The sequence below is a fragment of the Hippopotamus amphibius genome, chromosome 1, assembly GCF_030028045.1.
Source record: "Hippopotamus amphibius kiboko isolate mHipAmp2 chromosome 1, mHipAmp2.hap2, whole genome shotgun sequence".
Classification (NCBI taxonomy): domain Eukaryota; kingdom Metazoa; phylum Chordata; class Mammalia; order Artiodactyla; family Hippopotamidae; genus Hippopotamus; species Hippopotamus amphibius.
The window spans coordinates 49,663,776-49,677,999 of record NC_080186.1 but is presented as its reverse complement, the minus strand read 5'-3'; the positions used below and the strand labels follow the sequence as shown (position 1 = coordinate 49,677,999).

The 14,224-nt window shown below is 48.7% G+C and overlaps 1 protein-coding gene across 1 annotated transcript; it reads left to right on the top strand.

Moving 5' to 3' along the window:
* Positions 1 to 10,353: 10,353 nt before the first annotated feature.
* On the top strand, positions 10,354 to 13,820 carry JUN (Jun proto-oncogene, AP-1 transcription factor subunit). The gene has a single exon (XM_057712398.1). It carries the CDS (start codon positions 11,540 to 11,542, stop codon positions 12,542 to 12,544), a length of 1,005 nt encoding a protein of 334 aa, XP_057568381.1. The 5' UTR covers positions 10,354 to 11,539; the 3' UTR covers positions 12,545 to 13,820.
* Positions 13,821 to 14,224: the final 404 nt, after the last annotated feature.

Below are 14,224 nucleotides of genomic sequence, written 5' to 3'. Positions count from 1 at the left end.
TTGGGATGGAAATGTAACATGCGCATGAATGAAACTCATGTTGTTTTAAGCCTCTGAGATTTGGGGGGGTGGTTTGTTGTCACAACATGATTTAGAGAATGTTAACACAGTGTTTCAAGATTTTCAGACGTCTGAGTGTTCACTGTCACTAGTTTGGCCAAGCACCAACATGCCAGTCAATCAAGATGTGTGTTGACAGAATAATGAGAAACAATTTCCTCCCTAAGTAGGCAAAGGACATGAGAGCATCACAGAAAAGAGGTCTAAGGATGTAGTCCAGCAGGTGGAGGACCATCTTTTGCATACAGAAAACCTCTTAGGAAGGTCAGGATCATGAGAACGTGGATCCAATTTCTCCAAGTTGCAAATGACCTACACACGAACACGCGACAGGGCACTGAAGTCAGTAGTTTCAGGAAAAGTCATCATCAGTACTTAGATAACTGCAGGGGAGGCAGGCACAGTGGGGAGGAAGTAGACTGAATGGGACCAGAGGAAAGCTAACTGCAACATCACGGTGTATCAGCTCTGGACCTCAGTTTGCTCAGACGACTGTTCTGAGGATCCAATGAGGCCCAGCAGGTACAATCACAGCTAAGAAGAAAATACACTTACTCTGATTTTTTTAACTCCAAGCGTAATACACGTTTACTGTAGAAAGTTTTAAAACAAACAGAGAAGCATAAGAAGGAAAATGGAAACTACCCAAATATCACAACAGTTGACCTCTTAATGATTACTCTGCCATATCTCCTCCTAGGTAAAGGCATGCACGTATAGTAAAAAGCCCTCTGTGTGCATTTATTAAGTATGTGCCTACGTATATTATAAGTTCCTTCTCTCATATTCATCCTCTCCATTCTTCCTTTCCAGCTTGCCTTCTGGTCCCTCCAAACACGCCCCATCTTCAAGCCCCATAGTCCCAGCCTTTGTACACGCATTCCTTCTTCCTAGAACACTCTCTCTCCATTTTCTGCTCCTCTTCTGGCTACTCCTACTCAACCTTTGGGTTTCAATTTATTCACCACCTTAATAGAGGACAATTCTCTGACCACCACTCTTGTCAGATGTCCCTTCCATGTGCATCCAAAACATCCTGTCCTTCTTTCCTATAGCATCATCAAGCTCAACTAGTCTTGCCTCTTTATTTCTATTTTCCTTGCTATACCCCAGCCTGTGGGCAGGTACTGTAACTTTTGTTCACCATGTTTCCCAGTGGCTGTCTCATAGTGAATTCTCAAAAACTGCTGAGTAAATGAGTAATATTTAACAATATGTGCTACCTATATTTCTTCTGAAATCCTCAAAGCACCTGGCATTTCTTAATAAATATCCACCAAAAGATTAAATATAAAAGAGGATACAAGACATTGCAACATGTCTCATGAAGTTTATAAATTAGTTGGGAAGATAACATGAACAAAAGGAAACATCGGTGTGTAATTAAGTGCTATTTTTTTGCTTCTGCTTCCTCCACTAATTCTCATCAAACAGGAAAGGGCACAACAAAATCCCTAACTTCAGTTCCATATTTCTTCTCTCTTTGAGGGCATCTAGCAACACCAGTTGGAATAAGAAGACACTAGCAGCTTTAACACATATATTCCAAAATCTCAGTGTTTCAACAGTAAAGTTGATTTCTCATTCAGGCAAAATCCAGTGCAAATAATCCTGGCCAGTGGGCAATTAATCTTCCATGTGGTCAAAGATCCAGTCTCCTTCCACCTGTGGCTCTGCCCTTCTCTACCTCCCTGACATTTAACCTGAAGATGGGGAGAGATGGTTTTATGAGCCAGGCCTATAAGTGGTACACATCACATTAACCCCCTTTGTACTGGTTAAAACTCAGCCATGTGGCCACACCTAATTACAAAGGAGGCCGGGAAATGTAGCTGAGCAGTATGCTCAGGAGGAAAGGAAAAGGAGTTTGGGGAACACTTTGTAGTTTTTCTGCCCCAAATGGTAAGGGAGTATCATCTTAAGTGATCTCAAGTTAAGGTAATTTTGACTTACGGACACTGAAAACACTTTCCCTCCCTTCCCTCCCTCCCTCCCTTCCTCCCTCCTTCCCTTCCTTCCTCCCTTCCTTCCTTCCTTCCTTCTTTCTTTCTTTTTCTTTCTTTCTTTGCATCTTAACTCCCCAATCAGCGATTGCACCCAGGCCCTTGGCAATGAAAGCCCAGAGTCATAACCACTGGACCGCCAGGGAATTCCCAACAATTGTTTTGAGAGAAGAATGTCCATCTAACTGACACTGGATGTGAGAAAATATTGTCTTAGGTTTTCAAATTTTGAGAGGAAAAAAAAGGGTCAGTTCCAGAATTGAGAAAAAAAAAGCCACTAATATTAGTGACCACTGCCAGACAAATTCTAAAAGAGGATATTTTAAAAGGTTTTTATGAACTTTGAAAAGAAAGAGTAACTTGAACACTACAAGTTACTACTGACTCACTAGGAATTATCATAAACTAACCCAGCATAGTGTCTGGCACATAGTAAGCAGTAAATATGTATTGAATGGATCAATTTCCATTCCACTTTTAAGGGAACTATCACATTGACAAATAACTATAACTTCAGAAAGTTCTTCCTTAAAGATAGCAGAGTCTTCCTCTTTAACGTCTGGTCATTACCCTCTCTCTGATCTCAAAGCCGACAGAATCAGTGAATTCCACCCCCCTCCCAGTTATAGTTTCACAATTATTTGGAGACTCCTCTACATGGTCTCATGGTCTTTTATTTTTCCCCTTGGGTAAAGATTCCCAGTTCCTTCAATTCTTCTTCACGGGACATAGTTTCAGGCTTCTCACCATTTGGCTGACCTTCTCTGAGATCTCTCTGATTGATCGAAATTGCTTCACAGTTTCATGTCCATAATATTCCCAGTGAGGTCGAATTGGCAGCATTCAGTAGACTTTTCACCTCTCAGCTCTGAAGATCACTAGAAGGACTTAAGTAGTGAAGAGGCTGACAAAGGGATTCCTGCATTGGGAAAAGGGCAGGACTTTGAAGGTGGCTCCTAAAGGGCTCTTGTTACTTTATGATCCCTTAAGTTTTGCGGACGTTCTGAGTGCTGAAAAGACATCACCGTAAGCAGGCTGGTGTGTACAACAGCAGGCCCATCTCGGCTGTCTACTCTCTCTGCTCAGAATGAATTTGTCTACAGGATGCAAACACTCACTGTCCTTTTGGAAAAGGCCTGCAACTGCCCGTCTTTGCCAGGGACCAGTGGGTAAGTTTAATTCAGGGTGAAACACGGGAAACCCACTGTGGTCTCATGTCTGCCATGCCCTCCAATGTAGCCTATACCAGCTTTCAAGTGGGCATTACAATCTGCATTCATCTGATGCCTGTATCTAACTTTCAGCTGGTTCTGAACTCAGAAGGGAAAGAAAGAGGCATGACTTATCACCCTCCTGAATTCCCAACTGCTATAAGGAAAAAATATAGAGACTTATGAAAAAGCATAAGAGGGGAACCTAATTTAGATGGGGGTGGGTATAGGGGTGTAATATAAAAGAAAGCCTCTTTAAGTGTCATTTAAGCTAACCTCTAAAGAAAAAAAAATTGACCAAGGAACAGAGAAGAGTTGGGAGGGCTCATATAAGGGTTCTTAGGCAAGAAACAGTCTGTCCTGAGGAACTGAAGAAGTCCAATGTGGGAGTCATTAGGACTGGTCATCAAAGACATGCAGCTCTCTGCCTTCCAGACAAACAGGATTGCATTTCCTGGTCAGCTTGTGGCTGGGTGGGGCCATTAGACTAGTTTTAGCCAATGAATTGTAAGAAGCGACATGTGACATTCTCTGGCCAATGTGCCTTATTGCCTGGCTAAAGCCCTTCCAACCTCCCTTTCCCTTTACCATGAGATCTGTAATGTTCCTGAATGTGGGTGCCCCATCAGACTGGATCCCACAGGAAGGCAAAGCTATCAGACTCCCTGACAACCCTTGATGGACATGGAACGGAAGCAAGAAATAAAACTTTCTTGTCTTAAGTCACTGAGATCTGGAGTTGTTTTTTCATTGGTGCATAACCTAGGCTATTCTGACTGATAGAATCACAGCCAGTGTGGCTGCAGACTAGTGAGGAGAAAGTACTAGTTATTTCAGGCTGGTGAGGTAGGATAACCCAGACCATGTGAGATCTTATAGGCAAAGTAAAGAATTTGGATTTTATCCCAAGCCCAATAGGATATGCTTAGGGAAGGTTCAACAGGGGAATTTGTTACAAGTTTTATGTATTAAAACACATTGCTGTTGCTATTTGACTATTAAAACAGCCCCTTAATTCTGCATTAGAAAAGACTATTTTATTCATTCATTTATTTATTTATTTATTTATATTTTTGGCTACATTGGGTCTTTGTTGCTGTGCGCAAGCTTTCTCTAGTTGTGGCGAGCTGGGACTACTCTTCATTGAGGTGCATGGGCTTCTCAGTGTGGTGGCTTCTCTTGTTGTGACGCGTGGGCTCTAGGGCGCACGGACTTCAGTAGTTGTGGCTCTCAGGCTCTAGAGCGCAGGCTCAGTAGTTGTGGTGCATGGGCTTAGTTGCTCCATGGCATGTGGGATCTTCCCAGACCAGGGCTTCAACCCGTGTCCCCTGCACTGGCTCTTAACCAATTGTGCCCTTAACCAATTGTATTCTTAACCACTGCACCACCAGGGAAGTCCCCCAAAAGACTATTTTAAGGAAACTCATCAATAAACATTTATTGAGCACCTCCTGTCCTTCCATGTGCCAGGCACTGCATTAAGCATTGGAAATACAAAAATGACTAAGACACAGTTCCTGGATTTGGAGTCAGGGTTGTAGGAAGACATTTACAAGATATTTACAAGACATTTACAAGACATTTACAACATGTACATTCTCCTCTTCAGGTATGTACCCAGTATGATGAGAACCAAAGAAGACAATAACTATTCGAGAAATGGGGTAACAGCAAGCTTCAAAGGGAGAAATTATTCCAGCAGGGTCTAGAAGTGTGAGTAGGAGTTTGCCAGGTGGCATTTTGGTTAAGGATGAAAATAAGTGGAAAGCGAGGAAAATGTCAGAGGTATGGAAAATGTTTAGGGTAGCTGAGACTCACAGGAATGGGAGGAATGTGTAGTGTAGGGTGTGGTAGACTGTATTACTATTTGCAAATACTTGCTGCCCCTCCCCACTGACAACAAGCTTGGCCACATGAACTGCTTTCAGCAGAAGCTTTAAGCACCATGTTCTTTGCTCTCTGCCATGGCAATCAGCAATGTTTCAGAAAAGGTCCCAGAGCAAAGATGATGTGTGTGAAGCAGAGACACAACCAACTCATAATGGGCATGCAGCATGAGTGAGAAGTAATTCTGTGGTTGTCATTTGGTAAGATTTTTGGATCGCTACCATAGCATAACCTGGCCTGTACAAAGCTGTGCATTTCCAGCTCTTAACTTCCAAGCACATAGTAGGACTACATTTCCTGCACCTTTTAAGTAAGGCGTGGTCATATGACTAGTTCCTGACCAATACTATGTAAACACAAGTAACAGATGTCATTTCTTGGAGGAAGCTTTTATTTTTTATTTTATTTTATTTTAATTTATTTTTTGGCTGCATCGAGTCTTCGTTGCTGCACGCGGGCTCTCTCTAGTTGTGGTAAGCAGGGACTACTCTTTGTTGAGGTGTGCAGGCTTCTCAGTGCAGCGGCTTCTCTTGTTTCACAGCATGGGCGCTAGGAGCACAGGTTTCAGTAGTTGCAGTACGAGGGTTCAGTAGTTATGGCACACGGGCTTAGTTGCTCCAAGGCATGTGGGATCTTCCCAGACCAGGGATTGAACCCGTGCCTCCTGCATTGGCAGGCAGATTCTTAACCACTGCGCCTCCACGGAAGTCCCGGAGGGAGCTTTTAAAGCCAATACGAATTCACCATGCTTTCTTTTCCCTGTCAAGGTGATTGGGATGACTGCAGAAGCACACACATTTCCAGATGAAACCTTCTTCAGACTCTATCTTTGAGTGAGTACATGGAGAAAAGCCCCTCTGGCCTTGCACATGTAGTATAACCAAGAAATAAAGTTTTTTTGTTAAGGCAGTGAGGTATTAGGATTGCTATGGTGGCAAACCTAGCCTATCCTGATGGATATAATGATTGACACCTAGACACGGGGTAATGTAATAACAGCAGTAATCAAAGTAAACATTTATTTAGAGGGCAGTAACCAAGAACACTTATCAGCAGGTGAAAGGATGGTGATCTATTTGGTGAACATAGACAGCACTGTGATCATTTAGAAGGCACATCATGAACCTAAGGCACTAAACCAAGAGATTGTGAAACAAAATGTTAGTGGCATGTGTTGGTGGCTGTTGGATACATTTAGAAACTTATTACAAAAAAAGAGATGAGTCCAGAGATTTTCCCAGCAGAAATGAAAGAGAGTGGGGACGATCTATAAATTCAGAGATATGGAGGATTAGAGAAGGCTATTGCTTCTCAATCTCAACCAGTCAAATATAAAATTAAGGAAGATTTTCAGCAAGAAAAGGCCAATTAAAATCAGCCCTAAAGTATGGCTCCAGACAAAGGTATGGCCTCAAACCTATTGTTAAAACCTCTGGATAAATTAAGATGTTACCCAGCATATGCTTTCAATTAGAGAAAATGGAAAAGGGAGGAAAAGTATGACTGTCCCACCTAAGCCCAAAAAGCCCAAAGCACTCAAAACCAAGTCAGGAGAGAAACAGACAGAGAGACAGCAAGACAGAGAAATAGAGAGAGAGAATATGAGAATAAGATGAATGAGAGAGAGAGAGAGAGAGATTAGCAGGCAGGAGAGATAGAAAGCAAAGAAACATGGCAAACCATGGATGCATCACTAGAAAAGAACTGACTGTGGCTATTGGCACATGGAATGCCTGGAATCAAATAGATAAGAAACCTACATTTTGGGGAGAGGTGTACTGCCAAAAGAACATCAGCCTGGATTAAAGGAGACTGTATTTGAGACATAATATCACTCTGTTCCCCCACCCCATCCCTATTTTTAAAAGCTGATTTAAAAACCTATTTCCTATGCCTGCTTTAGATGTAGAAAAGGAAGATTCTCTCAGAGGGCAAGGCCAGGGGTCACGGAAAACAGTGGATAGGGCAGCTACATTCAGGGAGCAGAATCCAGGTCTAATCAGGATATTGGGTAGACGGGTCCCCAACATGTCTGCTCTGTGGATTAATGTCCACTGTGATGTCCCATTCCTCCATTTTCCGATCAGTGTGTCCACTGCAGTTATCCTGTCTCTGTCTCACTGTTACACACTGAGAGTATGACGGGCAGACATCTTGCCTTTGGATGAAGAGTCACATCTGGAGCTGATATAGGGTCTACCACACATCACCCGCTACCTGGAAAGTGAGCTTGATATACCATGACTAGATGGGTCTTTAGGGTCGTCCCCCTTGAGGAGAGAGTGAGGGAATTCTGCTTGGAAGGATGGTAAACCAAACATTTGGTGAACAGAAAGGGAGACTGTTCCAGTCATTAGTGTTCCCCAAATATTCCTGGCTCTCTCCCTTCGAGACACTTGGCCGGATTACGGAGCTTTCAAGTTAGGCATGGCCACGTGACATGCTCTGGCCAAGGATGCATGAGCAGGAGTGCAATGTGTCACTTCCAGGTGGATGTTCTGAGAGCCAGCCAATGATCTGCCGCCTTCCCTCCCCCCAGCCGAGGCCATAATGAGACACATGCATCAAGAGGAAGCCTTCTGCAGCCCAAGTCCATGGTGAACAGAACTCCTCTGCAGACCCACAGCGGGGATGTGGCATGAGCAAGAAATAAACTTCCCTGGGGTAAGCCACAGGGATGGTAGGGTTACTTGCCAAGGTAGCATAGCCCAGCCTTTCCTGATACTAGGAGTGAGGGATGTGGCTGGAGAGCAGGAGCTAGGCTGTGAAAGGCCCCCCTCTCCCACGCAAAGGCATCTGAACCCTCTCCTGGTTGTGAGGGGAAGCCAATGAAGGCTTCCAAGCAAGGGCGTTAACATGAAAAGATCTGTTATTTTTTGGATGAAATATGCTATTTCTCAACATAAGGAGAAAATCAGCCTACTAAACCACAGGCAGAGTGGAACACACAGAACCCTTAGGCAAAAGATATATATTTATATAAAGTCCAAAGTTTTGAAGTTTCTAAATACAGGAGCTCTGAAAGGAAGCTTTGAAAGAAGCTACAGAGAACTGGGCAAGACAATTTCTTCCATCCCACCACCTAAGGGCCCTTTCCTCTGCAGACAACCAATACTTTATAAGAAAGTCTCCCACGGCAGAGAAGATATACAAAGGGAATGTAACACACACTTGAAGTCAATTTCCAGCAGCCTGTGTGACCTGAGCAGGATACTTAACCTCTCTGGGCCTAGTTCCTCATATATTAAATCCAGATAATAATATATGCAGCCCAAGATAGTTGTATGGAGAAAGAGTACATGTAAATTGTTCTGGTGAATGCCTGGCTGATAGGAGGTGCTTAGTACCATGACGTTCATTTTTATTACTGTTATCATTAAAATTATTTTTAAAAAAACATCAGCTCCCTGATTACAGAAGAGAACGATTCAGGGCAACAATATGAAGGAGAATGTTCCCTCCTTGAAGAAAGTAACTGGCTCTTGTCATCACTGTATCCCAAACCCCACCCCACCCCCACCCCACCCCCAAGCTAAGTGCCTGGCTCACAGTAGCTACTGTTTTCCCCTGCTGCAAGAGGGAATGAGAGGCAAGTGCCTGGAGTAAAGGAAAGTTGTCAAGATTTCCCTGACACCAGCTGCCGCTGGGCTGTTGAATCTAAACTCTCAAAGCCACAGATACCTTAAAGCTCTGAGCTATGAATTCCTCCAAGCTCAGAAGCTGAAAAGCCAGAATTAGAACTTAGGAACATAAACTGCTGCAGGTCCAACTTCAAGCCCCAGTCCTGGAGGAAACCCTGGAAAGAGTTGACTTCTGACCCTTTCCTCCCTCACCCTCCTGTCCTTACTGCTCCTCACAGGATAAGTCCACCTGGTCCTGCCAAGTCACACTCTTACATCCTAGCATTCCATCGACACTCTGGGAAACGCCGATAAAGGGCAGGGAAGGGGACTGTGGGCGACCACCTCCTAGCCCTGGAGGCTATGACTCTACACTAACTCAGCCCAGTAAGGTGGGTCTCACCGGCCCCACTTGCAGATGAAGGAAATAAAGCTCAAAGAAGTTCTCAGATTTGCTCACTTCACACCGTGGCAGGGCTGGCCACGAGAAGAACCCACGATTCCTGACTTCGGTATTCTTTCCACTGCACACTTTTGTCCCTAAGGGGTGAGGGGTTGGAGGAGGATAAAATAACAACCACAGAAAAGGAACCACTTACATGGGTCTAGCGCTTCCTAGAGGCTACACAGGATATGGGCCCACCGGCCGCGAGCGTAGAAACTTTAAATCTTGATTCTACTCCTGACTCGCTGCGTGACTTTTGGCAAGTGTCTGCTGCTCTCGGACTTGTTTTCCCGGAAGCAAATCAGGGCGGGAGGAGTGTGTGTGTGTGTGTGTGTGTGTGTGTGTGTGTACGTGTGATGTGTGGTGTGCCTCTGCATGTTGTGCGGGGGCGGGGAGTAGACGATCACCGGGGTTCCCCGAGTTTCGGATTCCCTAAACGCTCGTTCCCAACTAGACTCGGAGTTGCCCCCTAATTCCAGCTCCTTAAGAAACCTCCTCTCCGAGGCAAAGCTGTGAAACCCCGCATCCTTTCTCCCACGGTCGGAAGGGTGAGGTGGGGGGCTTAGCTGAACACCCAGTTTCAAGCAATGCCAATCACTCGGCTTCCAGGCGCAGCCAGACACTCGCTCTTGAACTTGACCAGGAGACAAACTTCAGAGCGTTCTCAACGTGGGGGGCCAACTCTCGCGAACCGGCGCTGAACTTAAAAGCCCACTTTCACTCGCCCCCACAGGGGACTTAACAGAGCCACCTTAAGGGCGGCGCTCCCGCCCCGGAAGCGCGGCGGGGAGGGGGCAGGGACCCGGGCGCTCAGCCGGCCCGCCCCGCTCGGCGGCGGAGTGCCCGCGGGTGACACGGAGCCCCCAAGTGGGGAAATACCACCCGCCCCGCGCCCTCGGCCCCGGACACCCGGCCCGCTTCCCCGCCTTCTAGATCCCCGCATCCCCTGCCTGGCCGCCCCGAGCCCCGAACTCCAGCCCGCTTCCTTCAGACGCCGCGAGCGCCCGAGTGTGCCCGGCTCGGCTGGCGGCAGCCACCGTCACTAGGCGGTCAAACCCCAAGACGTCAGCCCACAATGCACCGGGCGGGCCGGGAACGACGCGCCGGGGAGGGGACGGGGAAGAGAGGGGCGCGAGTCGCGCGGAGGGGGAGGGGGAGGAGGCGAAAGAAGGGCCCAACTGTAGGAGGGCAGCGGAGCATTACCTCATCCCGTGAGCCTCCGCGGGTCCAGAGAAGAATCTTCTAGGGTGGGGTCTCCATGGCGACGGGTGGGCCCGCCCCCCTGAGAGCGACGCGAGCCAATGGGAAGGCCTTGGGGTGACATCATGGGCTATTTTTAGGGGTTGACTGGTAGCAGATAAGTGTTGAGCTCGGGCTGGATAAGGGCTCAGAGTTGCACTGAGTGTGGCTGGAGCTGCGAGGCGGGAGCGGAGGTGCGCGGACGCGGGCAGGCAGACAGGCACAGTCAGTCGGGAAGGACTGCACAGCTTATGTTCTTTTCCATTTTCTCTCCAGCGGCCCGGAGCTAGCGCTTGTGGCTCCCGGGCTGGTGTTTTGGGGAGCGCCGGGAGAGCCCCTCCTCCAGCCGCCCCCAGGCGGAGAGCCCCGCTGCGCGGGCGCTGCTGACAGCGCGGAGAGCGGCCGCCGTCCGCCCGGGGAAGTCGGAGAGCGGCTGCAGCAGCAGGAACTTTCCCGGCCGGGAGGACAGGGGACAAGTGGCCGCCGGGTCCCGGAGCGAACTTTTGCAAAGCTTTCCTCCGCCCGAAGCTGCCGCAGCGGCGGTAGAGAAAAGGAGGCGGCGGAGAGAGGAGGACTTGCGCTGCGCTCCGCCCGCACCGGTTGCTGAACTTGGGCGAGCGCGAGCCGCGGCTGCCGGGCGCCCCCTCCCCCTTGCAGCGGAGGAGGGGACAGTCTTCGGAGTCGCGGCGGCGGAGACCAGCTGCCGGCCGGCCGGCCACCGCGGAGCCCGCGCTGCCTGCTGCGGCCGGGAAGCGAGTTCGTCCGCGGGCTCCGAGGAACCGCTGCGCCCCGGAGGGCTCCGTGAGTGACCGCGACTTTTCAAAGGCGGGCGGCGCGCGCGAGCGGACGAGTGAGAGCGCGGGCGGCGTCTTAACCCTGCGATCCCCCGGAGCCAGCCGGTGAGGAGCGAGCCGGGGGGGAGGCCAGCCGGCGGGGGCGCGCGCTCTTCCAGAAACTTTCCTTGCTCAAGACCCGGGGAGGCGCGGGTGCCCCCCGCTTGCCAGCGCGCTGTTGCGGCCCCGAAACTTCTGCGCGCAGCCCAAACTAACCCTACGTGAAGTGACGGACTGTTCTATGACTGCAAAGATGGAAACGACCTTCTACGACGATGCCCTCAACGCCTCGTTCCTCCAGTCCGAGAGCGGCGCCTACGGCTACAGTAACCCCAAGATCCTGAAGCAGAGCATGACCCTGAACCTGGCCGACCCGGTGGGCAGCCTGAAGCCGCATCTCCGGGCCAAGAACTCCGACCTCCTCACCTCGCCCGACGTGGGGCTGCTCAAGCTGGCGTCGCCCGAGCTGGAGCGCCTGATCATCCAGTCCAGCAACGGGCACATCACCACCACGCCGACCCCCACCCAGTTCCTGTGCCCCAAGAACGTGACGGACGAGCAGGAGGGCTTCGCCGAGGGCTTCGTGCGCGCCCTGGCCGAACTGCACAGCCAGAACACGCTGCCCAGCGTCACGTCGGCGGCGCAGCCGGTCAGCGGGGCCGGCCTGGTGGCTCCGGCGGTGGCCTCGGTGGCGGGCGGCGGCGGCAGCGGCGGCTTCAGCGCCAGCCTGCACAGCGAGCCGCCGGTCTACGCCAACCTCAGCAACTTCAACCCGGGCGCGCTGAGCAGCGGCGGCGGGGCGCCCTCCTACGGCGCGGCCGGCCTGGCCTTTCCCGCGCAGCCCCAGCAGCAGCAGCCGCCGCCGCAGCCGCCGCACCACCTGCCCCAGCAGATCCCCGTGCAGCACCCGCGGCTGCAGGCCCTGAAGGAGGAGCCGCAGACGGTGCCCGAGATGCCCGGGGAGACGCCGCCCCTGTCGCCCATCGACATGGAGTCCCAGGAGCGGATCAAGGCGGAGAGGAAACGCATGAGGAACCGCATCGCTGCCTCCAAGTGCCGGAAAAGGAAGCTGGAGAGGATCGCCCGGCTGGAGGAAAAAGTGAAAACCTTGAAAGCGCAGAACTCGGAGCTGGCGTCCACGGCCAACATGCTCAGGGAACAGGTGGCCCAGCTTAAACAGAAAGTCATGAACCACGTTAACAGTGGGTGCCAACTCATGCTAACGCAGCAGTTGCAAACGTTTTGAAGCGAGACTGTCGGGGGCTGAGGGGCAACGGAGAAAAAAAAACAACAGAGAGAGACAGACTTGAGAACTTGACAAGTTGCGAGAGAGAGAGAAAGAAAGGGAGAAAAAAAAGAAGTGCCCGAGGACTAAAGCCAAGGGTATCCGAGTTGGACTGGGTTGCGTCCTGACGGCGCCCCCAGTGTGCACGAGTGGGAAGGACTTGGCGCGCCCTCCCTTGGCGTGGAGCCAGGGAGCGGCCGCCCGCGGGCTGCCCCGCTTTGCGGACGGGCTGTCCCCGCGCAAACAGAACGTTCGACTTTTCTTTAACATTGACCAAGAACTGCATGGACCTAACATTCGATCTCATTCAGTATTAAAGGGGGGGAGGGGGAGGGGTGCCAACTGCAATAGAGACCGTAGATCGCTTCTGTAGTACTCCTTAAGAACACAAAGGGGGGTGGGGGAGGGGAGGCGGGAGGGAGGTTTGTGAGAGCGAGGCCCAGCCTGCAGATGAACTCTTTCTGGCCTGCCTTCCTTAACTGTGTATGTACATATATATATTTTTTAATTTGATGAAAGCTGATTACTGTCAATAAACAGCTTCATGCCTTTGTAAGTTATTTCATGTTTGTTTGTTTGGGTGTCCTGCCCAGCGTTGTCTGTAAATAAGAGATTTGGAGCACTCTGAGTTTACCATTTGTAATAAAGTATATAATTTTTTTTTATGTTTTGTTCCTGAAAATTCCAGAAAGGATATTTAAGAAAATACAATAAAATATTGAAAAAGTTACCCCTCCCCCAACCTCTTTTCTGCATTATCTATAGATTACTTATCTAGGTGGAGCTGAAAGCGTTGAGTGTCAGTTAAAATCACTCTCAGTGCTTTTTTCTATCAAGCAGTGAATACTGTTGTCTTGCTGGACTTGAGAAATAACTGTAGCTATGCTCTTCCCTCCCCAACAATCTATATAGAGTTGCTTTCAAAGATTAGTGTGGCACTTCAGGAGGCTGAGGGAAGGGAGGTTGTGGTGGAGAGGGACAGCTCACTGGGGAGTCAAACATTTTAAAGTTTGAAATTATATCAAGTGGCATGTGCTGTGACCATTTATAATGTTAGTAGAAACTTTAACAATAGATGCTTATTCTCAAAGCAGGAAAGGTGGCAGATTTTTACAAAAGATGTATCCTTCCAATCTGGAATCTTTAACAATTCCTAGATAAAAGAGATGGTCTTTGCTTATGAATATTTATAACAGCATTCTTGTCACAATAAACATATTCAAATACCAATAACAAATCTTGAATTCCTTTCCCTTTACTACTTTTTTTCTTCCCAAGCTCTGTTCTGAAGCTTTTCTTTTCAGTTGCTGGGGTTAACATTACTGCCATCTGAAGTTATTTGCTAATTAAGAAGCAAAGAATCTAGGAAAAGTCAACACGGAAGTTGCAGTCTGATGAAACATTCTGCCAGCTTCATTCATTCTCATCCTCCTCTCTCCCTCTCTCCATACACCCCCCCTCCCTTAAATAAACACCTATGCCTGGACAAATTACCAGTATAGCAGTTTATCATTTTGGATGCTTCTATAGTTTCTTAATTTGTCTCTAAAATAATCAACCTTGTTTAAATAATTATTATAGAATCTGTCTCAAAAGATGGTAATCTAGACACTACAAATAGATTCACAAGAGAAAACAGGA